The 25,443-nt window shown below is 35.5% G+C and overlaps 2 protein-coding genes and 1 long non-coding RNA gene across 5 annotated transcripts; 1 reads left to right on the forward strand and 2 right to left on the reverse strand.

The window, feature by feature from the left end:
- Nucleotides 1-8,150: 8,150 nt before the first annotated feature.
- On the forward strand, nt 8,151-12,151 carry LOC104119344 (uncharacterized). 2 transcript variants are annotated; one of them, XR_691405.4, is made up of 2 exons: nt 8,151-9,352; nt 11,212-12,151. It is a non-coding gene; the product is annotated as an uncharacterized lncRNA (long non-coding RNA). The 2 variants fall into 2 exon arrangements; XR_011411839.1 differs by lacking the exon at nt 11,212-12,151 and adding an exon at nt 9,914-10,750.
- Nucleotides 12,152-12,158: 7 nt separating this feature from the next.
- On the reverse strand, nt 12,159-14,854 carry LOC104119345 (uncharacterized). The gene is made up of 3 exons (XM_009630828.4): nt 14,237-14,854; nt 12,842-13,086; nt 12,159-12,645 (listed from the first exon to the last, which is right to left on the reverse strand). Exons 1-3 carry the CDS (start codon nt 14,699-14,701, stop codon nt 12,399-12,401), a joined length of 957 nt encoding a protein of 318 aa, XP_009629123.1. The 5' UTR covers nt 14,702-14,854; the 3' UTR covers nt 12,159-12,398.
- A 1,559-nt stretch (nt 14,855-16,413) lies between these two features.
- LOC104119343 (large ribosomal subunit protein eL18y) lies at nt 16,414-18,448 on the reverse strand. 2 transcript variants are annotated; one of them, XM_018778702.3, is made up of 6 exons: nt 18,294-18,448; nt 18,110-18,199; nt 17,882-18,010; nt 17,321-17,350; nt 17,168-17,278; nt 16,414-16,835 (listed from the first exon to the last, which is right to left on the reverse strand). In XM_018778702.3, exons 1-6 carry the CDS (start codon nt 18,294-18,296, stop codon nt 16,677-16,679), a joined length of 522 nt encoding a protein of 173 aa, XP_018634218.1. In that variant the 5' UTR covers nt 18,297-18,448; the 3' UTR covers nt 16,414-16,676. The 2 variants fall into 2 exon arrangements, with proteins under 2 accessions (XP_018634218.1, XP_009629121.1); XM_009630826.4 differs by having other exon boundaries at nt 17,168-17,350.
- Between the last annotated feature and the right edge of the window lie 6,995 nt (nt 18,449-25,443).

Consider the following 25,443-nt stretch of genomic DNA (forward strand, 5'->3'; position numbering starts at 1 on the left):
ATGGTTGTGATGGAGCCTAACGTATTACAAGGCAAGCCTATTTTCCAAAATATTACTACTAAACCGATTATAAGAATTTAATAAAATATTTCAACATTTGAATTTCTCATAAACTAAATCAACTTTAAATATAATTTTAGAAATACGAAAACGAGTCCCAAATATCGGGGTGTCACTAAGTCATGAGCGTCTAAATCTATGAACTAAGGAATGAAACTGTCTAACTGTCAATACAATCCAAACGAAGAAATGATAAAAGGAGTGACAAGGTCCTGCAGACACTAGCAGCTACCTTGCAATCTCCACAGATAGCTGGCCTGAAATCAACGATCGCCGCGCTCTAGCTCACCTGAATCTGCACATAAAATGCAGGGTGTAGCATGAGTACAACCACCTCAGCAAGTAACAGAAATAACTAAAGAACTGAGCAATAGTGACGAGCTAATTAAAACAGTCCAATTATTTATTTTCACAATTTTAAAAATAACCAGAAATCAACAGGTAAATTCCATAACTCAGTAAATGCCACAAAGAAGTTTAACAGATAAATGCAGCAACAACACAAATAAATACCACCTCACAGCAGTGACACTCCATCACTCATCACTCAGCACTCAATACTCAAAACACTCAACACTCTGCGCTCACTGGGGGTGTGTACAGACTCCGGAGGGGCTCCCAAAGCCCAAGCGCTAAGCACGGACAACTCACGTTCCATCATATCAATACCTGGATCCGCACGGTTAACTCACGTGCTACGCGGACAACTCACGTGCTATGGTATCAATACATGGACCCGCACGGTCAACTCACGTGCTACGCGGACAACTCACGCGCTATGGTATTAATATCCTCACAACCAGGCCCTCGGCCTCACTCAATCATGTACCTCACTAGCCTCATCATCACCAACAAATAAGGGAACATAGCCCACATCAAGTATCACCGCATATTAGCAAATAATAGAGACTGAGGTAAACAGGTACAATAATTTATATGACTAAGTACAAATAATGTGAGCATGAATAAAGCCTAAGCATGATCTCTAACATGAAGGCAAACAAGTTCAACAACAAATAAACACATAACCACAGATAATAGCCATTAGGCCTCATAGCCTCATGGGACGGACCAAGTCTCAATCCCTCGCCATGCACACCCACACGCTCGTTACCTAGCGTGGGTATCACTTCCAAACAATCACGTGATGTCAAATCTCCGGGTTTATACCCTCAAAGCCAGAGTTAAAACTGTTATTTACCTTAACAGCGTAAAGATCCTACTTCGGGATGCCCTCATCTCCGGACTAGGTCTCCAAATGCTCTGAATCTATTCACAATCAGTACAATACCATCAATATACGCTAATGGAATGAATTCCACAAGAAAAACTATCAAATTATGCCAAAAATCTGAAACCGACCAAAATCCGACCACGGGCCCACATCTCAAAATTAGTCAAAAATGGCAGAATAATAAACCTTGACCTCTCCCGAGTCTAACCATACCAAATTCATCAAAATCCGACATCGTTTGGTCCTTCAAATCCTTAAATTACTCTCCAAATATTCCAAGCCCTAACCCCTCATTTTCACTAATTACCATGATTAAACAACGAAAAATTACCATATATACAAGTATTAGGGCTCAAGTAACTTACCTCAAAGTTACCCCCTTGATTCCCTCTTCAAAGCTCCCCCAAAAGCTCCAAAACCGGATAAAAATGGTGAAGAATGCACCACAATTCGCGAAGTGTGATATATAGGATCTGCCCTAGGGATTCCGCACCTGCGGACCCTTTCTCGCACCTGCGGACTCGCATCTGCTGTCCCAGTTGCACATCTGCGAAAGTCACTTAGACGCCAAGCTTCGCACCTGCGGGCTCGCAGGTGTGATCCTCTCTTCCGCATGTGCGCTCAATGCCAGGCCTCCATTTTCTGCATCTGCGACATGCCATCCGCACTTGCGATCATCGCACCTACGGCTCACCATCTGCAGGTGCAACCACACTAGTAGCCTTACACCAGCAGCTTCCAGCTGTATTTTCCAACTTCCAAACTCCTTGATACCCATCCGAAATCATCGCGAGCCCCTCGGGACCTCAACCAAAAATACAAACAAGTCATATACCAACATAACAACTTAGTCGAACCTTCGAGTCACTCAAAACAACATCAAATCATCAAATTACCCTCGGATTTAAGTCTAAGAACTTCTAAATTTTCAAATTCGGCAGCCGATGCCGAAACTGACCAAACCACGTCCGAATGACCTCAAATTTTGCACATACATCACAAATGATACTACGAACCTACTCAACTTCCGGAATTCTATTCCGATCCCGATATCAAATTTTTCACTGCCGACCGAAATTGTCAAATTTCCAATTTCGCCAATCCAAGCCTAATTCTACCACGGACCTCCAAATCACATTCCGAACGCACTCCTAAGTCCAAAATTACCTAACGGAGCTAACGAAACCATCAGAATTCAAATTCGAGATCGTTTACACATAGGTCAACATCCGGTTGACTTTTCTAACTTAAGTTTCTACTTAAGAGACTAAGTGTCTCATTTCACTCCGAGTTCCTTTCGGACCCAAACCAACTAACCCGGTAAGTCATAAATCAATTGAAAGATATAAATTGTGCAGTAAATGAGAGAACGGGATTATAATATTCACAACAACTGGCCGGGTAGTTACATCAAGTGAGTCTCAACTTTATTTTGTTTCTCTTTTATAGATGCTTGATAAAGTTTGACAAAATATTTAGGTGTACGACAAATTCGTGCCCAATGATTTTTCATACCATATCGGTGACAAATATTACCTTTGCCTTTTGAAGGATTATTCTCAGAACCATTATTGTTCTCTTGTTTATAATGACCACCACCATGACGATTATTATTTCGCCACTTGCCACGTCCACGTATATTTATACGGCAACGATAATTATTTTGTCTTTTGTTTCAGACTTTGGATCTATCGTTCCCATATTCGCTTCTAGAAATGGAGCTGATCCAGTGAGGCGGGCTTCATGATTTTTCATTAAAAGGGCATTATGTTGTTCAGCCACCAAAAGGCATAAAATTAACTTGGAATATTTCTTAAAGCACTTTTCACGGTATTGCTGCTGTAACACCATATTTGAGGCATGAAAAGTGAAAAGAGTCTTTTCCAACATGTTCTCATAATTCATAGGTTCCCCACATAATTTTAGTTGGAAAATTATTCTATATACAACATAATTATATTCACTTATGGTCTTATAATCTTGTAGTCGTAAGTGCATCCACTCACGATGAGCTCTTGGCAATATCGGGGCCTTTAGGTGGTCATATCGTTCCTTCAAACTAGTTCATAGTTGAAATAGATCTTTCAAGGTTAAATATTCACTTTTTAACTCTTCATCGAGATGATGGCGAAGGAAAATCATGATTTTTGCCTTATTCTGACTTGATGCTTCATTTCCTTCTTTAATAGTGTCACCAAGACCTTTAGAGGTCGTTTGGTAGGAGGTATTAGAAAAAATAATGCAAACATTAGCTTTGTGCATTACTAATACCTTATTTGGTATATTTTTTTAACTTATGTATAACTAATACTTGCATTAGTTATACATCATACTTGGTATTAGACTATGTATAAGTAATGCATAGAAAACCATGACATTAGTAATACCAAGGCTTTTAATGCATGCATTAGTATGGTTAAAGATAAAATTGTCCTTAAAGTCCCTTAAAGTTAGAGAATATGGAGGACATTTTTGTAAACAACTATTTTTCTTAAAAATTATACAATGCATTATAATTTTTAATACACCACACCAAACAGTTTATAAGATATAATATCTGCATAACTAATGCTTGAATTACTAACCTATGCATTACTAATCCATGTATTACTAATATACTGTATTATGTACTATTCTTATACACCCTACCAAACGACCCCTTAGTATCAAGGTGAATTTTAGCATCAAGTACCCATGGCAAATAGTTATTCCCAGAGATGTCAAGTGCCACAAATTCAAGTTTTGACATATTAAAAACTATCGTAGAAAATAAGTGAATTAGAATGATAAGAATTATTATCAATGAAAAAATAAACAATGCAGAATATAATCGTGTATTAACATTCTCTATATAATTGTTAGAACAAACAATTATGTATAGTGCGATGATGAATTAGTACTTAATATTACACACAAGAACTTTAGACATGTGAGTATATTTTCAGAGAATAAATAAGTTGAAGTACTCTCATTAATAGGTACTAGTATATTTTGTTCTACTTAGAAGACGTTTCAATAAGTTAAGTAGGCATAAAACTAGATGATATCAATTCTAGTAAAGTTTCAACATTGAATACGATTCATCTAATAGTTAAGTCATTAATTAGTTTATACACTTAGGTGATAAATTCATTGAAGATACGTTTAACACTTTTGAAAATTTTACAAGAATTCCTTCTAAATGCATATTCTGTCATAGCACTTGGATATGGGATTAATTAGTCTAATCATGGTAATTCAATTTAATACTTATCTATTTATGTGTAGGTTTAAACTTCTTCGTAGATTATATAATAAAAGAACAATTTAACCGAAGCTTATTGTTTTTATACCAAGGCAATTATTATAATCATATTCAAAATAAGTTATGCATATGGTAATTAAATTACAGGTTAAAGAAGATCCTAGTAGAAACGTTATAAACTTAAAAATGATACATGAATCGGAAAAAAAATTAACTACCTCTTTTTGGAAGAAGATAAAATTCGAATGAAGTAGATAACCTCAGTTGGTTAGAACTTCGTGCTGATAACGTACTAAGAAATGAGAGCAAACTAGAACAATATAGTAATTGAGACAAGATATATAAGAGGGGGATGATTTTGTTATTACTCTTCTTGGGGTGTTTTTCATAAGGTCAAAAGTTCTCTATTTATAAAGGTACATACATTCAAAGGTTATAAGTTAATGTATTTCTTAATTGAGTACATGAATACAGAGTACGTTAAATGGACATACAAATGCATTCATCTCAATCACGTGTATTCATCTCATTACGAGTAGTTATTTATCTTAGTGTGCATCATTATCCAAACATTCACATTTATCTGTACAAAAATCATTTATACAAGTGGATAAAATGTGTATAACCACCATACTTAGTAGGGTGAGAAAGTACCAATAAAATCATCATTTATGACGAAACCATTCTTAGAAGAGAAAGATAAAAATCATCTTTTAAGTATTAAATTACTCCCTCCGTCTCATATTATCAGTCGTGGTTACTAAAAATAGTTGTCTCAAATTATTTATCATTTTAGAAGTTCAAGACAAAATTGATTATTTTTTTCCTTTAATACCCTTAGTAATAATTGTTCTTGAAGATGTAGATAATGCATAAATGGAATAAATATTCAATGAAGAGAGATTTTATCTTAAGACATAAATAAGGGTAAAATAGTCTAATTTTTTTTCTAATTAATATTTCTTAAGAGGTGTGTAAAAGAAAAACACGACAGATAATATGAGACACAGAGAGTAGCAAAGAAAGGCTATTAAATGCTTAAGAAAACGTGTGACTTTCTTCCTATTGGATTATGTTATATTTGCAAATATATAATTGCCAAAAATGTTAATTAAGTAATTATGCTAAGATCCTGTAAAAGTTTTTAAAATACTGTCGAGTTATGTTTCCTAAATCACTTGGACCGGCCTTTTAAAAAAAGAAAGGGCCTGCATTATTTACAAGAAAATTTTACATACTATAGCTAAATAATGCACCCTATTTATTTTAAACCAAAATACTTTAAAAATATTATTATTTATAGTTATTTTTTATATTTTTTATCAAAGTACAAATATACACAATTGATTCCTCAATTTTTCCCTCAACCCTCTTTCTTCTCCCTCAATTCTCTCCCATTTTCCCTCTCTCTTCGGCAAGCCGCCGTATTCTCCGGCGATTCACCGCCATAGCCAAATCTGTTCAGATTTCCGGCGACTCTGCTTCAGATTTTCTTCTTCTTCGGCGATTCTGCTTTAGATTTTCAAAAGTTCAATCCGTTGTCATGGCCAGATCTCCCAAAAGAATCAAAGGAGAAAAGTTACTGCTTTATATCCAATTAATTGATATAATATTCATTCTCGTTGAACTCTTTTCTTTCTTTACCCCTGCCTTTAGCTACCCTCCCGATCTCCCAAAAACAAAACCCTTTCTTCAATATTACCAGTTGTTTTTTATATATTATTATTATTATTTTAATTCTATTCACAAAGAGCGATGCCATCGTATGAAATACAGAATGGTTCTTCTACACTCTTCTACTTCACTAGAATCCTATTTCGGATTCAATTATTTTTCACTAACACCTTAGTCTAAAGTGCATTCGGAGTGTGATTTTGTTGCTGTTTGAATAAAGTCGAATTGAATACGATGTATTGAATACAATGTAAAATAGTTAAGAATGAATATAGGTGAATTGAATGAGTGTATACGGCCGAATTGAATAGAGCTGTATGCACCCTATTTCTTGATTTTTTGTTGTTTGAATACAACTGAATTCAATATAGTAAAATTGAATACAATGTAAAATATATAAGCACGAATACGTCCGAACTAAATATAGTGTATACAATCGAATTGATACACGTTGATTTATTGCGCTTTCTGTTATTAAACAATTGTAATCCCTATTTTTTAGGCGGATTATCTCACTGTATTTATAAATACAGTCGCGCGAATACATTAAATACAGAATTAAACAACTGTAATCCCTATTTTTTAGGCGGATTACCTCACTCTGTTTATAAATACAGTCGCGCGAATACATGGAATATAGCACAGTAGCAACGAAATTGTAGCTACAGTTAGTAAATATGGATATTATAGCTATAGCACGTTAATAACCACTAAACTATAGTGGTTTCTGAATATATATATATATATATATATATATATGGTGGATGCCCATAACCGCCAAAGGAATAATACCCACTACTCTTCCATAACTCTCACTACTCCAATACTTATGGTTGTAACTCCCATACTTTCATAACCTCCCCGATAATCTTTCTCCATGATCTCAAATGTTTAATGCCATGTTTATGACATTCTTTTGTATATCTCTATGTAATATTATAAATAGAGGATGAGAAGTAATATTGTTGAGACTTGAATACATAGAAGAAATAAGAATCTCTCATCTCTTTCTCCTTACATTCTTGTCTATTTTTTTATTTTATATTATTACTTTGAGCTAAGTTTCTTAATAACGGGCTCTTAGTACTTGCACTTTCTAAGGTCCATGTGCTTTGTTATATTTTCCTTTTCAAAATGTTCATGTGATTTATTGGGAGGTTCGCACAAATAGGATCATTTCAGACTTTTATTTAAACGTTGTCCTGGTTTAAGCAAGTTTTGAAAAAAATATATTGACGGGGCATAACTTGCCCAAAGTTATGTGGGGGGCGGGCGGCCATAGCTTGGAACAGGCGCGGGGCATAATTTGCTTGCCACTTTGGTCTAATATTTTGATTGGCACGGAGTTTAAGAAAAAAATGAATATTTTTGAAATTTGTGGTTCTAAATAAGTCAAAAAAGGGACATTATAAAAGCTTCTCATTAAGGGTAGAATTGTAAGTTTAAACTAAATTATTTTCAAATTTAGAAAGGGGTCATTCTTTTTGAAACAGACCAAAAAGAAAATAAGTTCACATAAATTGGAACAGAGTAAGTACTTAAATCAAGACCTTTCAGTTTAGCGAAGAGCCAAACTGCAATTGTCTTTTGCATGTTCTTTTTTTACTTTGTCAGTAAACAAATCACAAAACTTTGTACAAAAAGATATTTTGAGGTTTGGTATTTAAACCTTGTCTTTGTTTTTAAAAGTTTGCATAATATATTCACATAAATTGGAACGGAGAGAGTATTTTTATTCTTTAAAATATATGGTATCTTCAAATTGATGAAATTTCTAGAATTCTCTCTTGCTATTTAAATTTTATTTTTTTAGGTCAATCAATACAATATACTGTTCAAAATACTAAAAAGGCAGAACAAAATAATTCTAAGCGAGGCAAGACACAGTTTTTTTAATGGACATGCATTTTTGAATGGCGAAATACATAAACGGCCCATTTAAGTTGTCTCCAATGACCTACTGAACACCTCAACTATCTCCGATCAAAAAAGGTACAAAATAACTCTTGTCACAAGGGATTAACACCTCAACTATCTCCGACCAAAAAAGGTACAAAATAACTCTTCTCACAAGGGATTAGGTAGCGGAAGAAATCATCTTGTGGTTTGTCTGTGCTGGGATTTGAACCCTGGTCTCTAAGGTTTGCATCCACTTTATTGACCATTAGGCCAGACCCTTGGATGTAAAAATTTGTAACTGTGGGAATTGATTTAGTAGGCTTTTCTGAGTTGATGATAAAGCTACTCCTTCCACTAAACAACCTCCTGCAACTTATAACCATTTCTTGAAACCACTATGTCATATACTCCATGCGATGTAAGCTCCCAGTTTCTACATCTTTTAGGATTTGATGAGAAAGTTTTGACTACCAATTTATCTTATCATCCAATCTTCTGACCTGATTCATCAATCAATGGCTAAAACCAAAAAAAATCAGTAAAACAAGCACGAATGCAACTTATTACCAATTCCTGAATATTCTAACTGATACCCACAATATACGGAAGTTAACATAAATATATAGCGGTCTAGATTGCAAATCGCGATAGCGCTTCATCTCCAGTGAGTCGTCTCTGCTAGAATTCCTCAGCATCAGTAGTATCTGAACAACCAAAGACTGAAACCTTACAAGGAGGAAATGGATCACCATTCTTATTAGGAAATCCCTTCAAAATTCTGGCTGTCTACATGCAATGTAATCCCATTTCTACTTCCCCAGATTTCGTAGTGGAAAAGAGCTATTGCCACATACTCTGATACAAGGAAAAAAATGTTTACCTTTGCAAAGCAAGACATAATACTAGGTCGACATTCCACATTATATAATCTTCACATTATATATAAGTGCCATGTAATGTGGCTGTAGCTAGCAGAGAAGAAGGGAAAATCCTTAAAATTGTTTCAAAGGGTTTATAGGCTGAGAGGGTAATACATGGATTTGTTGTACGTACACACATATGTCTGATATATGTGAACCAGTTACACTATTGAATTGAATGACTACCTTGTTCAACGGCTCAAACTTTTAGACAAGGTACATTTTTATTTACCTAATTATACCTTCAATGCACCCCTCATTGTCGCAGACTGGTTCTTTTTCATAGGTCAAGCCGTCAAGGCGTCAAGCACGTGAATGACGGTAAGACTTTGAACTCACAACTTCTGCTTGCTCTGATACTATGTTAAATTGTGTAAATAGTGTAAATATCTCGTCTAAAAGCTTACATAATGATGTGCCTAGAACCATGTTAATGACTCAACACACTAAATTGAGAGATAGACCAAAAGCAGCTCAATAAACTAACTTGAGAGAGGAAGCTGACTTTCCTACAAGCACGAGAATGGTTGTACCAAAAGTTGTCTTGATACCATGTTGAACTCCATGTACCACATAAAAGTTTTAAGTTTTTAAAGAAGCACACATTTATTTACTTTCTTGTATCTTCAACATAGACTTCCTTTATATATATTTCTCAAGGGGAAGCAAAGGGAGAAGCAAGGTACAATGCCTTAAAGAACTACACTAAATCACAAGAGTTTCTAACAACAGTATTTAGGTTCATTTTTCATATTTGAAATAACTGATGGATTTTATGGTCAAATATCCATAAATGATTGGTTCTCTTTCAAAGGCTAAATAAGTTGATCTCTCATTTGATAAAATTTCTGTCTTCTTATCCAATGAGCAAACTATTTCAAGGCAAAGAATAAAAAAGGAAGAGCAAAGCAACAAAATTTGAAAGAAAAAAAGAAGAAGAGAGTGAAATTCGGTCAATCCCAGTATTGGGCAGAGCACTGGAAATAGAGCTAGCCGTGATTTTTCATTAATAGGAGGATTCCGATACAAGCAGCAAGAGAAATACAATTACCATCTTCACAAGCCTTCAAGAGTGTACTGCATTTTCAAGAAAGAAGAAAATAAAAAGAACAAAAAAGCAGCTGAAAGAAAATGAATCCATCTTTTACGAGGATTTGGAAATGAGGGACATGAATTCTATCATGTGTTGAAAGTTATTAGGGCAGAAGAGGGAAGGAAATGTACCTGATCTGCACACATAATATTTGTCGTCAAATAATATCTCTGACATGGAATCCGGAGGTTTTTTGTGAGGGACTTATTGGACTCAAGACCATGCTGATGTTGATCCAGTCGGAATGGAAGCAGAAAGACCAAGTAATGGTGGCTGCCTGATCATGCTCGTCCAAGAACTACCACTCCAGACGCAGTTATGTGGAAGATCGTGTAGCTGGTGGCACCTGGTGACAGGCTGGTGAATCCGTGGTTTTTGGAGGTCCTGGGTGATGGCTCGGAACCCTTTTAGGAAAGGTACAGCACTAGGCAGTACCAGAACTAAAGGAACCAATGTAGAAATAGAGCCACAGAGCCTTTGCCAATTTATACTAGTTGCTTATCAAAAAAGATTGTGATTAGTATTTTGGGGGCTACTAACATCTTAGTAGCCACAGAAAAAGAGAGTAATAATATCGCTAGTAATGAGCCAAACATACGAAGGACAGGCTAATCTACCTTCATGCATACATAGCTCCATTCCTCTTCAGTCTTCACAAACTAAAAACTTAGGGTGTGTTTGGTATAACGGAAAATGTTTTCTTGGAAAACAAGCAGTAATCTTATTCATTTTCCGGTGTTTGGTACGCAAATTAAGGAAAATAACTTCTCAAGAGTATTCATAAATAATTTAGATACAATAAACATTAAGCCATAAACGTTCGAACCAACAACCTTGCGAACCCACAAATTTCATAAACTTCCGAACTGCTAAACTTTTGAAACCGCGAAATTTCGAACCCGTAAACTTTATAATTTCTAAACCCGTAAACTTCCAAACACATAAACCTCCGAACTCATAACTTTGGAACAGCTTGCCAAAAAAATCTCATTGTTAAATAAAATACCCATCATATTACTTGAATTCTGACATAGTATTTTATCGCTCCTTCTGATCTATTTATGTATATCAAAATCCAACTTAGCAGGCAACAGCTTCTGGATTCTCCATTCTAGTCGGGATCTCACATCAAATCAATGTTTACATGCTTCCGTCTTGGTAAACATTGAGCATTCTCATCAGTCGTCACTTCCTACTCGGAGAAGTATACAGCACATTCTAGGGAAAGTCTAAACATTTCAAGCCTTAGATAAAGGCTGGCAGTGTTTGTAGACCTTTTGGATTACCATTGAGAGGAAACAGTAATCAATATCATACTCTGCCAGGACTGCAGGTAGAAATCATGGCCACCTCGGCCAAGATGGTATACATATTAGAGAGAAATCAGCAGTATAACATAGTATTGAAGAAGGTAGTCAAGAGGAAAAAGAATGAGGACAGAGATAAGCAACAGCTTTAAACTCAGTAGATATTGTGGCCTGTGGGGGATCACAAAAATATTTCCACTGCACCAGTCCTATACTAAATGAGTTTTCATCCATCCTGATGACAGATTCAAAAAAACTAAAAGAAGGATTTAATGGTATTGGGAGGGAATGCTTGTGAGTATTGGATAAAAATTGTATGTTTTAACCAGTCAAGACCGATACTGTGGTGTACCAATGCCATTAACACTTCTTCGCCGTAATCTGTTGGAGCTAACTCATATTTTATTGATGAGGGGTTCTTTCTTCCCTCAAATTGGAAAAGAAATCAAGGAAATAAAGATTTTCTTTGGATTATCATGGTTCTGCTAGCCACTTTTTCTAATCTGTTAAATAACATGTGACAAAACCAGGCAATAATTTTTCTTATTCTTTTAGTGTTTGTTTCTTCTGCTGATGTGTGGGGGAGTGAAAAAGGACAAAGAACATCCCGAATAAAGAAAGAATTGTGAGAAGAGAAACAAACCCCTCTTACTTCCATTATCTTCTTTATAGTTAAAAAAAAATGGATGTCAAAGCAGGAGTTATAAACAGAGAGGCAAATACCATCTTTCCCATCAATCAAGTTTTCAATTTCAGGCACATTATCTGATTGGGTATCTTGTTTTGTCACAAACATCAACAAGTACACCTCAAATTCTGCCAAGAACTTCAGTAATTTGTAGAAAGGTAAAATGCAGTATCAATCATAGATACATTCAAGTGGTAACATTACAGTGTATACTGTGTCATTGCTTATTCCAAGTGATGAAGTCGCAGTAACCTGAAAGACAAAGAGGGACTCTGTTGATTAAAACCTCTGAATAAAATCATAAATGTGGGAATTTATTTCGGCAGGCTTTTCTTGGTTGATGAAGTGACCAGCTCCCTCCATTACAACAACCTCCTGCAAATTAGGCACTTCTTTCTTGAAACCGCCATTGTGTATATACTCCTTGGTTCCAGGAACATGATACGTCGCGTCCAGATCACCAACCACAAACTTAGTAGGAACTTGAATTTTGCATCCACTAAATGGTGCTGTAAGCTCCCAGTTTCTGCATTTAAAAAATAGATTTAAGAAAATTTGAGCGTACTATTATTTCCACTTTCAATGTACTATGACTAGAATCATTACATAACAGCTAAAATAAGGAAAATCAGTAAAAACACAAGCAGCAGAGTAAGTAATAGGAACACGAGAAATCCCTGGAATCTCTGGTTGATCCTAGAACAGTTAAATAGTATACGTACTTGTCCAGATTTCGGTAGTAGTTCAATCCTCCAGTGAAGCCTGTCTTTTTTAATTTCTCAGCAAAATAATGCACATCTTCTTCTGTTATCCATGAGGGTAATGTCGCTGGTGACTTAGCTAAGGCCTGATGAAAGCCTATCTCCTTAGGAATGCAAGGTGGGCGTGGATCACGTGAAGAAAGAAATCCCTTAATGACTGTTGCAGTATCAACTGAAGCAAACTCCTCTTCCACTTCCCCAGGTTTCTAAATATAATAGCAGCATCAGTAAAACCAAAAAAGTTTACTACTCTCAATTCAAACACAATCTGCGTTGATCGAATTGTATTGCATTATTTTCACATTAACAAATTACAATTACTTGAAAATTAGTGGTACCTTGATGTTATTGTAACTAGTTCGACAGACAAAGGAGGAAATATTAAATCTCTTAAAAAGGGTTTACTAGCCAAGTGAAGAAATGAAGTTTGTTTCAAATATATCCTCTGAGTGTGCATCTGTCATATTTCCTTAGTTTAACCACTCTATTCAAGGAAAGGCATAGAAAGAAAGGAAAAGCAATCATATGAAGGGTAACAACAATCAGAAAAGGTCCAATAAGCATCAGAGAAATATGCTGAACGCTAGCAAGCACCAACCATAAAATTTAAGAACGAAACTGTATTTTACTTCACAGTACTTGTAACTTCAGAAAACAATGAAAGACCCACTAATCAAAGGAAGACCATCCAAGGCAAACACAGGAAACCAGGAATAAAAGTAAGCCTGACTCTTAAAACTAAGATGAGCTTCAAAAATGTCATTCAACTGCTTTTCCCTATTCACTTGGAAATGATAAAATGGCCACTAACTTGAAAATGAGAGCTGACAAGAATCACCAAAGAAGAATTTACAAACTCAGTTAAACAGGGTAGAAGAACTCATCAAACAAATCATGCTAAGGAGCCCTAGTATCAATATCATAACTAAAATCCAAATAGAGTTTAGGGAACAGGATTCATCTGCTTTCCATTATTGAAAACTGACCAAATTCTCATCAAAGTTACTACATATAGTTGTTCATCAGCGTTCCTACTTCTGGATCCAAGTATTTATTAATGCAGATAATTCGCCAGGGAACCACCACATCATTTATTCGTGTCTGACTTGTAAAGGGATTCAACTTTATTAGCTACTAAAAGAAAAGAGTTGCACAAGTGGTAGCATCATCCATCACATTAGCTTGACTTAAACACAATTGAAAGTTCCACTTTTTCTTTTCCGACTAAATAAACTGCCAAGAAGAAGTAACCAAAAAAATAAAATAAACTACGGATTAATAAATCAACTACCGCTTAACCCTGTAATAGTTGAGCTGAAATCTGCAATTACATAAATAAACAAATATGAAAAATACCTGAAATCTGCACATATAATAGTCATCGCCAAACAACTCTCGCAAGCTATCCACCGGTTTTCGCGAAGGATGCCTAGGACGGAATACAACACTTAGATTAACCAAAGCCTTAATTCGATCAGGACGAAACAAGCTGAAATACCAAGCAATTAGAGCACCCCAATCATGTCCTACCAAGTAAACTTGGTCTAGACCCAGAACATCTAAAAGAGCAACTAAGTCTCCAACAATATGAAAAACAGTGTAATTTGTAGCATCGGGTGGAGAATCAGTGTCACCGTAGCCACGAAGGTCAGGAGCAATGGCTCTGTAGCCTTTGTTAGAAAGGTACAACATTTGGTGGCGCCATGAGTACCATAGTTCAGGGAAGCCATGTACAAATACAACTGCTGGGCCTTCTCCGATTTCTGCTACGTGCATGTTTATACCATTAATGGATACATTTTTGTGCTGTATTTTCTCCATTTTCCTCCGTCTCTCTCTTGCTTCCCCTGTTTGCTGCTACTTTCCCATTCCTTCCTTTTTTTCTGAGTATTAGTATTTAAGCTTTTCGGAATGAGTTTAACTTAAATCTTTACACCGTTAGCTCAGTTAAAGATGATAGATTTAAATTATAATTATAATCATTGATAAGTATAATATGATGCTAGTTATAAATCTTTATCCATAATTATATTACAAGTTCTCTATGTGTGAATATATTCTCTAAATCATCGATGCTTAGATTTTAAACTCCTAATATAATTACACATGTCGCTCTAAGATATATAACTTGAAGATAATTTATTATAACTAATTAAGATATAATGATAGAGAAAAAGTTCTTACAGTATATCATTATATATATTATATAGTTAAAGATGCTTTTGGAATTAGTGATTTCCAATGCTGTAAAGCGATTTTGATTAATATTTTACCGGCTACTTGAGCACAACTATGAAATAAGATTTTATTGGTATGAAGAGTTTTGCGATTAGTAAATTCCATTTTCTAGATGTTAGATGTCAAATTAGGAACGTGTTAGTTAGGAATTACGTACACACTATGTTTGTGAAATTGAATAATCGTCTTAGTTTTAGGTTCACTCTGGCCGCCCCTCCCTAGTCTCTACCTATTTTTCTCTTTTTCTATTTCAGTTTCATTCGTTTGTCTAACTCCTATTTACTGTTTTCAATTATATATGACATTATAACTCTAACAAAAAAGTTTCAACAAAATGCAAAACCTTAGATTTGTTGAGTATTTTAAGGAGTATTAGTTTCGTACGATTGATCATTGGAATTGAATTTGGTCAGGGATGTCCTTGTACAAACTAAAATTTTATTACCTCAAAAAATAGTATAGGCAGCGAATTGGTTGGTGGCCTTAAATTATTTCGTATGGTTAGTAGGTATTCCAACCTGAATAATTCTTCTTCCAACCAAAAACTAAACATGGTCTTAGAGTTGAAGTTGTTAAACAGTTCCCTTTCATAAATACTTTTTTCAATTATTTTTAGACATGTCTGACTATTGAAAAATATGATTTTATTTAGTCTTTAAAATATAAAAATATTATTTTTTAAAACTAAGAAACTGACATCCGTAAATGTACATTAAAATTTAAATTAATCTTCGTATTTCAAAATCCTTTCAAGAGCAAAGGAGTACTTAAATAATTGTATAAGTAGCTTAGCCGGCAACAGCGAGGACAGACTATCTTGCTTTAGATTTTGGTTGTCATTTCACGACAAACTAATGTGGGTATTCTTTTATGGCCATTGGTTCATCATTTTGTCGTCTCTTCAATGAGATAACTCACTGCATAATAACATAGGAAAACCAGAGAAAAGTCTTGTCCAATCGAATCGGAATTGCAACAATGACAATGTCTTCGAATCAATTTCTTACTAACATCGGGATTGTCAACGAGAAGCATAGAAAACAGGGCCACAGTCTAAGAACTATAAATCAAACGTTTTTCAATACAATAGTGCTCGCATGAAAATCAACTAGTCCAATCAGATTTTGATATCTACAACCAATACAAAAACCTAATAAATTTGTCCGCAAAGACTCGAGTAGATGGAAAGAAAGCACCATGATTTTTTTTGCCTCTGCTGAGAAATAAACCCTAATTTTCAATCTTTTCACCTAATTTTAAGCAAGCACAGCTATCAGAGCATAAAAGAGCTTAAATAATAAAAAGGGGGTCTTCATATTGTATCATTTTCCTGCATAGCCTTGTAAATGTTGATTGTTGAAGAAATCCCTTTAAAGGCAGCTTAATTTCGTAGAATAGATAATAAAAGCATTCAAAATCGGCTATAGGTTGGAGTGTCACAGAAACAGGGGTGAAATAAGAAATTCGACAAGAAAAAGAAGCTAATATGGTAAAAAGTAGGTAGGGAAAACCTTCTAAAAGAAATTCTCTCATCGTGCACTCAAACACTCGCAATTCCTCAAACCTTGAAACCTCTGCTCTTTCTTTTCCCTCTTGCTCGCTCAAACTTCCTTCCCTTTGCCCGAACATAAGGCTTCGTGTGGCTGTGTGGGACACCAGGAGCTCTACCAAAGTGTTTAACAGCTTCCCGCGAGTTCTTTGGACCCCTAAGCAGTACCTGAGAGAACACAGCCAACAATATCAAGAAAGCATAGAAGCGGTGAAAGGGGTCTTTTTAATGGCAATCAATGAATTGCAGAACAAATTACTAGCACTATGTTTTCCACACACACCACTTCCCTACTCTCAAAGACAAACTTCACTACTCAATATTGCTCTACCATGAATGAATCATTTCCCATTCATGTACAGGAAAAGTCGTCCAAACCACAATTCTAAGGACACCCCACTTTATAGTAAAAACCACTACAGCATTCACACTACTTACTGACTTCAATTATACAAGAAAATCCATAAAAGCACGAACTGACAGGGGACATAGTTCCATACCGTGTTCTGCCCGAGAGGGGCTCTAAGAGCAAGCTGATCAAAAGTCAAGCATTCTCCTCCAGCCTTCTCAATCCTAGCTCTAGCTGTTTCTGTGAATCTCAGTGCAGTAACCTTGAGCGAAGGGACTTCATAAGCCCGAACATCATCAGTAACAGTCCCTACAACTACAGCAACCTTGTCCTCCTATCATATAGGAAAGAAAATACAAAATAACCATTTAGTACGCCAGTAACAACTAGCTGCTGTTTGCTTTGTTGTATAAGAAGAACTAATCCCGTATATAACTCCACATTATTAATCAAACATTTAATTTCTGGCATAAAACTCTGAACGGTTTGAGGAATAAAACTTTGCATTATATAACTAATCTATGCGTTATTTTATACATGATAGAATAAGGAACAAGAACATGTGTATCAACAATACAAGGATTAAGATTATTCTGACCTTAATATGGAACCTATTACTACTATTCACAGCATATTATTATTATTCACTGTCTAACAATCAAATGCTGCATAACTAGTCCTTGAGCAAAAGGACCCCTTAATGGGCAGCAAGTGTAAGCTATTCAAGTAACAAAATTAACTCAGACCAGAACAACCAAATTAAAATCAATAAGAAAGAACATTCTAACAACTAATCACAGAAAATGAGTTTAAACTCATAGATCAGTAAGGTAAAACAGAGCTAAAAGGGCTGAATAACAATTACCTTTCCTTTCATGTAAGTAATCAAGCGTGATAGAGACAAGGGAGCTTTATTGATCTTGCTCATGAACAGCCTCTTCAGTATCACGGCATTGAACTGGCTCCCAGTCCTCCGCACAAGAAACCGGTACAGCTGTTACATTACCCAATTAGCCATACAATTCTCAGTACACTATCCAAAAAATGCAATATATTTATAAAGACAGAAGTTTTAAAAGGAAAAATGAAAAACCTTGACAAGAAGCTTGAGATAAACATCGTCGGATTTTGGGGCAGTGCGTTTAGTCTTTTTCGACTTACCCCCGGCAACTAGATCGATACCCTGAAGAGAACAGAAAATAACAAAATTAACAAAAAACAAATGTAAGTGGAAAGAGTGTAGAAGCTACTGGAATATTCTAGAAAAAGGCATTCACCATGGCTGCTCCGCCTGCTGCTTCTGCTTCCCCCCGCGGCTGCTGCTGATATGTTTGATTTCTTCTACCTCGACGGATAGAGAAAGAAGAAGAAAAGCTTTTGTAACCCCTTTGAATCAAGCCCTAATCCACGAACGTTAATGGGCTTGTTGGTTGTGTCTGACTTCAGAGTATTGTTAGTCTAAGCCCAATAGGCCCAAGCCACTCTATCAGAAGGCTTATCCTAGGACTAAAAATTTGTAATTGTACTAGTTCCTAACTTGGTAGAAAATAGGTAATCTTACGCAAATGTCCCAAAAAAGTCTCAACTTACCAACCTCTAACTACTAATCAGACTTATCAAAACTAGTCAATTACATATAAAAATTGAAAATCCAAAGAAATAAGATTATTTCTCTCCAAGAATCACACACAGAGATCTCCTTCCATATTTTAAAGTGTGATTAGCAACATTAGATGCAAGACGTTCATGGATGAGGTAGCAAATAAGGTGATGAAATACAAAAATATATATACAAGATTCCAAAAATCTAAGCAAAAAAAAGACTTTTTTCAATGGGTATGGTTGAGATTCATTGAAAAGATATAGATGAGTCAGTATACAAAATTTGAGGAAGATTGGAGGTGATTTAGATTGATTTGGTATCAAAATTCTTAGTTAAAATCGAGTTCAAAAAATTCTTTAGCGACACATGTATCAGCATGTATCTCACACGTATGTATACATGGATACACATTTGATACAAATATGATACATATGTGATACACAGTGTGATCATACACCTATCATTTTTTTCATGTTTATCTTCTACTTCAAATTTTCAATTCAAACCACCTCAAAACTTCACCAAATCATCCCAAAACTGAGATTAAATCACCTTAAGATGTATCCAATCTATTCTAATAACACCACTCAAAAGAAAGCAAAAATTGACCTTTTTGACTACAAATAGCTAATTGGCTAATATTAGCTACTTATAAATAGATATAGCTGGTATTTTGCCTAAAAAATACAAGCTACTCCCGCTGACACAATTTATATGTGATTCATTGTTTAGTTCTTTTTGACTCGTTCATCATAGTCCAAGTAAACTTTGGGCAAGTCAATAACCCGCTCATTTATTTATTTACGTAACTCATTTTAGTCTGTTCAAATTTAGTCCACACGTTCATTCCACACCCTTATATACTGTGATATTATAATTCTTGCAAAGTACAATTCTTTTACCTTTACTTTGATTTTATGCATTTGAATGTGAGTCTTGTGAAGAAAATTTAGGGCACTTGAGTTAGCATTGTTCGAACACCATCTTTGCCTTATCCAACTTTGGACCCATTTTCATTGCTTACCAATAAAAATGAGATGCTTGTCGAATTCAAGTTTGTTATGTTGCGAAAATTGAGGGGACCGGATACTGGGATAAAATTTCATATTCGTATTGGTATTTCACACAAAAAAAAATCATATTAAACGGCAAAGATACGGGATCGAGTCACACTATTTTATTTATCCTTGTATGTAATTGCGCCCCCCCCCCCCCCCCCCCCCCCCAAAAAAAAATCTTGTTTCTTCCTTTTATTTCTTTTCTTTTGGCTCTTTTTCTTAATTTATTTCTTTATCTTGATACTTCCTCTCTCTTTGTGCAATCCATTTATATTACTTATTTAAATTATATATTTGCTTCCCTTTTTCTTTTTATAGACCTTCAAAAATTGTTACGAGCGTGATTTTAATAATTTTCTCTTTCTAATCCGCGCTTGTTTTTTTTTTTCAATATTTCTTAGAATGATGGCATCAATAAACATAATATTAATCTAGCTACATGTAGATTGAAGGGGTATTTTTGCTAATTTAGAGTTTTATTCTATTTATTCAGTAGGATTTGGATCGAGAGAACTAAATCGAAATTTATAAAACTTATATGGTTTGGCAATCACGTATTTATTTATACACCAAAAAATCGTGTAAATTGAATCATATTAATTCAAATGGATCGAACCAACCCAATCCAAATTATTTCAAAACGGATCTAAATGATTAAGTGTACATCTTAATTCAACCTCCTTCACTAATGATAGGTTTTACTAAAGGCAATAACACTCGTAGTTATCAAATCCTAAATTCGCCTCTATGCGAGTATATAATATAAACATGTCACAACATCAACTCGATAGGTAAAGCGACCAATACACATTTGGGAATAATTTTGGTCTCATAATTTACGAGAAACGTATTTTCTTATTTATGCACATGCATGTTACTGGACCAACATCAATTATTTGTCTTCCAGCTGGAATGAACACTCTTGCGGGTTTCTTGAAAGTACAACAAAAAAATCAAAATGTTACTATTGTTATAAGAAATATATCAAATTATGGTGGATGTCTATTCTTTATTCATGATCTTCATCTTAAATGCTTAATAACATATTCAATGACATATTTTTTTCACTTTTCATGCATATATAAAGGCCTTATAATAGATAGAAAAATACACATAATTAAAGAAGAAATAAGAATCTCTTCTCTCTTTCTCTATATATCTATTAGCTTGTTTTTCCTTGTTCTATATTGTTACTCTGCCGTCTCAAGAATCTCTTTGAGAAGACTAAGGTATAATTTTTCTTCTCTTTTAATTATGACTGATATTATGAAAAGAAATCTCCCGAAAATAGCCTCTCTACCCCCTCTGGAGTAGGGGTAAGGTCTGCGAACACTCTACCCTCCCCAGACCCTACTGGTGGGATTTTACTGGGTTGTTGTTGTTGTTGTTGTTGTTGTTGTTGTATTATGAAAAGAAAGGTCGTTGCCCTTGAAATTTCGGGCAAGAATTATATGACATGGGTGTTGGATGCTGGAATCCATTTAGATGCAGTGGGTCTTGGAGACGCCATTAAAGATAGAAATAAAGCACCTACCCAAGATTGTGCTAAGATCTTGATTTTCTTGCACAATCACCTTGATGAAGGGTTGAAAATAGAATATATCACAGTCAAGGATCCACTTGTTTTGTGGAATGACTTAAAGGAAAAATATGACAACTTAAAGTTGGTCACACTTCCACAACCACGATATGATTGGGCTCATCTGAGGCTCCAAGACTTTAAGTCTGTTTTTGAATATAATTCTGCGATGTTCAGAATTACTTCTAAATTAAAACTTTGTGGAGATAGTATCACTGACTATGATATGCTTGAAAAAACGTTCACAATATTTCATGCCTCCAATATGGTCCTACAACAGCAGTACCGAGAGAAAGGTTTCAAGAAGTACTATGAATTGATTTCTCTTCTCCTTGTGGCTGAACAAAACAATGACTTGCTCATTATAAATCACGATAATCGACCCATTGGGTCTACACCATTGCCAGACATGAATGAGGTGTATTTCCATTATGCTAAGCGTGAAAAAAGTCGTGACCCTGTTCGTGGCCGTGGCCGTAGCCAAGCAATATTCTTCTTTTCTTATGTGTTAATATTATATTATTCCACTTAGCATAGAAAATTAGTACCAAATAAACGTTGGATTTTTTATGTCAATATGACTTAATTATTTAAAGTACCAACAGTATCAATGCCGCACTTTGTTCAAGCAATTGGTTTGTAAGCCTAGTAATCTGAGTTCTAATAAAGCGTCATTAACCTTTTCTTCAAGAAGGATGTCAATTAAGAGTTTACATGTATAACTTTGACCATTTTTTATTTAGCATATTTTAGGAAATCTTTTTGTTACTTAACTATTGTATAATATATTATTTATGGTAACTCGTTAATATGACTACAATATTTCGTCATTTTGTTTATTATATACCTTATGAACGTTGGTCTTGTTTTTAACGTTTATACAGTTTATTGTCTACTTTTGTGTTTAGTTACCTTTATTTGCATACTAATTGTTTCATGTGTATTAATATGACTTAAGTTTTTCGTGTTTTAAAATCATATGACAACCTAAAAATAATAACATTATTTTTAGCTATGGAATTGTTTGTATCATAATCAGAGTTTGCTCGAAATTGCATTAAAAGTCACTATTGAAATATTGGTTTAACTTTATTTTTTTTCCTTTTTTTCTGAAAATACTAATATTTATTTATATACTTCTTTTTATATATCAAACCATGGGAAGTAAATATGGATATCTCTCAAAGCAAACTTGGATCAAAGTTCAATTGTAAAAATATTTGCTTAATTGATTCATGTACGACACATACAATATACAAAAAGAAGAAATATTTCTCTCATTTAAGTACATGTAAGGCAGATGTTACTATAATTTCTGGTAGTAGTAACCTAATTGAAGGCTCTGGAAGAGCTACTATAACTCTTCCTAATGAAACTGTAACGACCCGACCGGTCGTTTTGAACATTTGCACTTCGCTCGGTTGTTTGAGGGCATGAGCAGCTCCGTATGATGTACTTTGAGTTGTGTAAATCGTCGGTTTTGGTTTGCAGGTATTTCGAAATCGAATTGAAAGAAAGAATTTCATTGTTGAAACTTTAAATTGGGAGAGTTGACCAAGTTTGACTTTTTAGCATTTGACCTCGGATTGAAATTATGATGGTTCCATTAGCTTTGTTAGGTGATTTTGGACTTAGGAGCGCGTCCGGAATATGATTTGGAGGTCTGTGGTAGAATTAGACTTGAATTGGCGAAAGTTGAAAATTTGGCGATTTTGGTCGGCAGTGAAAAATTTGATATTGGGGTCGGAATGGAATCCCAGAAGTTGGAGTAGGTTTGTAGTGTCATTTGTGGCGTGTGTGCAAAATTTGAGGTCATTCGGACGTGGTTTGGTTGGTTTCGGCATCGGTTGTCGAATTTGAAAGTTTAAAAATTCTTAGGCTTGAATCCTAGGGTAATTTGGTGTTTTGATATTGTTTTGAGTGATTCGAAGGTTCGACTAAGTTCGTATGGTGTTTTATGATTGGTTGATATGTTTGGTTGAGGTCCTAGAGGCCTTGGGTGAGTTTCGGGTGTGTTTCGGGTGAGTTTTGAGCGAGTCCGGGCATTTTCGGAACTCATGTATGGTTCTGGTGGTTTAAATTTTGCGGACCACAGCAGAATTTCGCAGCCGCGCTTGGAATTTTGCGTACTGCGGCAGAATTTCACGGTCGCACTTGGAAGTTCTGCAGATCCGCTGGTTCGACTTCGGAAGCCTATATCTTTTGATTTACAAGGAATTTTGAGATGATTTTAAAACAAAAGTTGTAGCCCTTTGTGTTTAGTTTCTAGAAAGGTAAAGAAGTCATCATTTGGACATGTGTATAGAAAGTTATGGCCAAAATACTAAAGCCCGGCAGTGCAGCCACCAAAAGCGCGGTCGCGCTCAAAATTTCGCGGACCGCTAAGTGGGAGGCCAGAGGTGCACTTTATAAATGGGGTTTAGGGCATTATTTCACATTTTGGACCTAGGGAGCTTGGTTTGTGGTGATATTTTGTGGGTTTTCAAGAAATTCATCGGGTAAGTGATTCTAACTCGAATTTGGTTAATATACATGAATATATCAATAATTTCATCATCTGATTAGTACTTTGAGGTGAAAATTTGGGAAAAATTATAGAAATTTCATAAAATAAATTTTTGGGATTTGAATGTCGATTAGAAGTCGGATTTGAGTGAAACTAGTATGGTTGGACTCGCGAGTGAATGGGCTTTCTAGTTTTGTAAATTTTGTCGGATTTCGAGACGTAGCCGATTTTGGATTTTTTATCTGAATTGGTAGTTTTTCTTATAGAATTCATTCCATTAAATATATTAATGGTATTATACTGATTATGAATAGATTCAGAGCATTTAAAGGCCGAGTAGAGAGACAAGAGCATCGCGGGGTAGAGATTTGACCGGTTTGAGGTAAGTAACGATTGTAAATCTAGTCCTGAGAGATGAAACCCCGAATTTTATATCATTCTACTATTTTGAGGTGACGCACATACTAGGAGACGGGCGTATGGGCGTGCACTGTTGGGGATTGTGACTTGGTCCGTCCCGTAGCAATTGTAAAGTTGCATATTTTGTTGAAACTATATGACACTTATCTGTTTTAGAAAGAGTTTATGTAAATTGGGCTGAATGCCATGTTTGGGCCTTGTGCCAGTGCTGTGTGGACCCTTAGGGGCCTTTTCTTCCTATCCTCTTACTGTTTTCGATTGAAAATCTATACTTAGTCATGGTTATACCTGTTTACTGCATAACTCAGTTTTTATTACTCAGTTTTGATGCATATAAATGTTGTTTTGGGTTGAATACCATATTTTTCACTGAAATGCCCGAGTGGCTTGAGAGGTTTATGACTGAGTGAGGCTGAGAGCCTGATTTGTGAGGATATTTATGGGATCGGGCTGCACGCCGCAACATGTTTGATATAGGCCGAGGGCCTGAGTGATTTATGTCATGATTTGGCTTGATATAGCGCTTGGGCTGAAGGAGCCCCTCCGAAGTCTGTACACACCCCCAGTGAGCGCAGGTACCTACTGAGTGCGAGTGCCGAGTGCTGAGTGACTGGGATGCATGAGTGATTGTGAGGTATGCCCGAGTGGCACGAGTGATTGTGAGGTATGCCCGAGTGGCAAGAGTGATCGTGAGGTATGCCCGAGAGGCATGAGTGACTGTGAGGTTTGCCCGAGGGGCTGTATATGAGTGATGTTTTGCCCGAGGGGCTGTTTATGATTTCATCATTTTTGCTCACCTTTGCATTGAGCCTCTATTTGAAAACTATTGAAAAATATCTTTAAATGATTTTACTAGAACTGGGTTAAAACGAGATGATTTGATTCAAACACTGATTTTGCATGTTGTATTTTACTGAGATTTCATGATATGAACTTTATATGCTTTATTGCTCGTCACTACTGCTCAGTCTTTATTTATTGTTGTTACTTACAGAGTTGGCGTACTCACGTTACTCCCTGCACCTTGTGTGCAAATTCAGGCGTATTTGGACATGGTAGCGGCTGTTGACTATTCCGGTTGCAGATTTTCCCGGGTATATCAAGGTAACTGCATGGCAATCACAACCCTCCTCTTCTCCCTCTTATCTTCCTTTAGTTGTATTTAGTTATTTTCCAGACTATGTTAGTCTCGATATTATTAGACAAATTAAAGCAGATGCTCATGACTAGTGACAACCCGATGTCAGGCTTTTCTTTTTCG

Source organism: Nicotiana tomentosiformis, chromosome 1 (assembly GCF_000390325.3).
Source record: "Nicotiana tomentosiformis chromosome 1, ASM39032v3, whole genome shotgun sequence".
In the NCBI taxonomy this organism is placed as follows: domain Eukaryota; kingdom Viridiplantae; phylum Streptophyta; class Magnoliopsida; order Solanales; family Solanaceae; genus Nicotiana; species Nicotiana tomentosiformis.

Excerpts from the sequence above, each read along its gene's own strand:
- LOC104119345 (XM_009630828.4), bottom strand. The coding sequence starts at position 14,701 with ATGGAGAAAATACAGCACAAAAATGTATCCATTAATGGTATAAACATG. Across the intron at positions 13,087-14,236 it reads ATTATATGTGCAGATTTCAG|AAACCTGGGGAAGTGGAAGA; the intron begins GTATTTTTCATA and ends TATTATATTTAG. Across the intron at positions 12,646-12,841 it reads TACTACCGAAATCTGGACAA|AAACTGGGAGCTTACAGCAC; the intron begins GTACGTATACTA and ends TTTTAAATGCAG.
- LOC104119343 (XM_009630826.4), bottom strand. Across the intron at positions 18,011-18,109 it reads ATCTCAAGCTTCTTGTCAAG|CTGTACCGGTTTCTTGTGCG; the intron begins GTTTTTCATTTT and ends GTAATGTAACAG. Across the intron at positions 16,836-17,167 it reads CCCCTCTCGGGCAGAACACG|GTACTGCTTAGGGGTCCAAA; the intron begins GTATGGAACTAT and ends GTGTTCTCTCAG.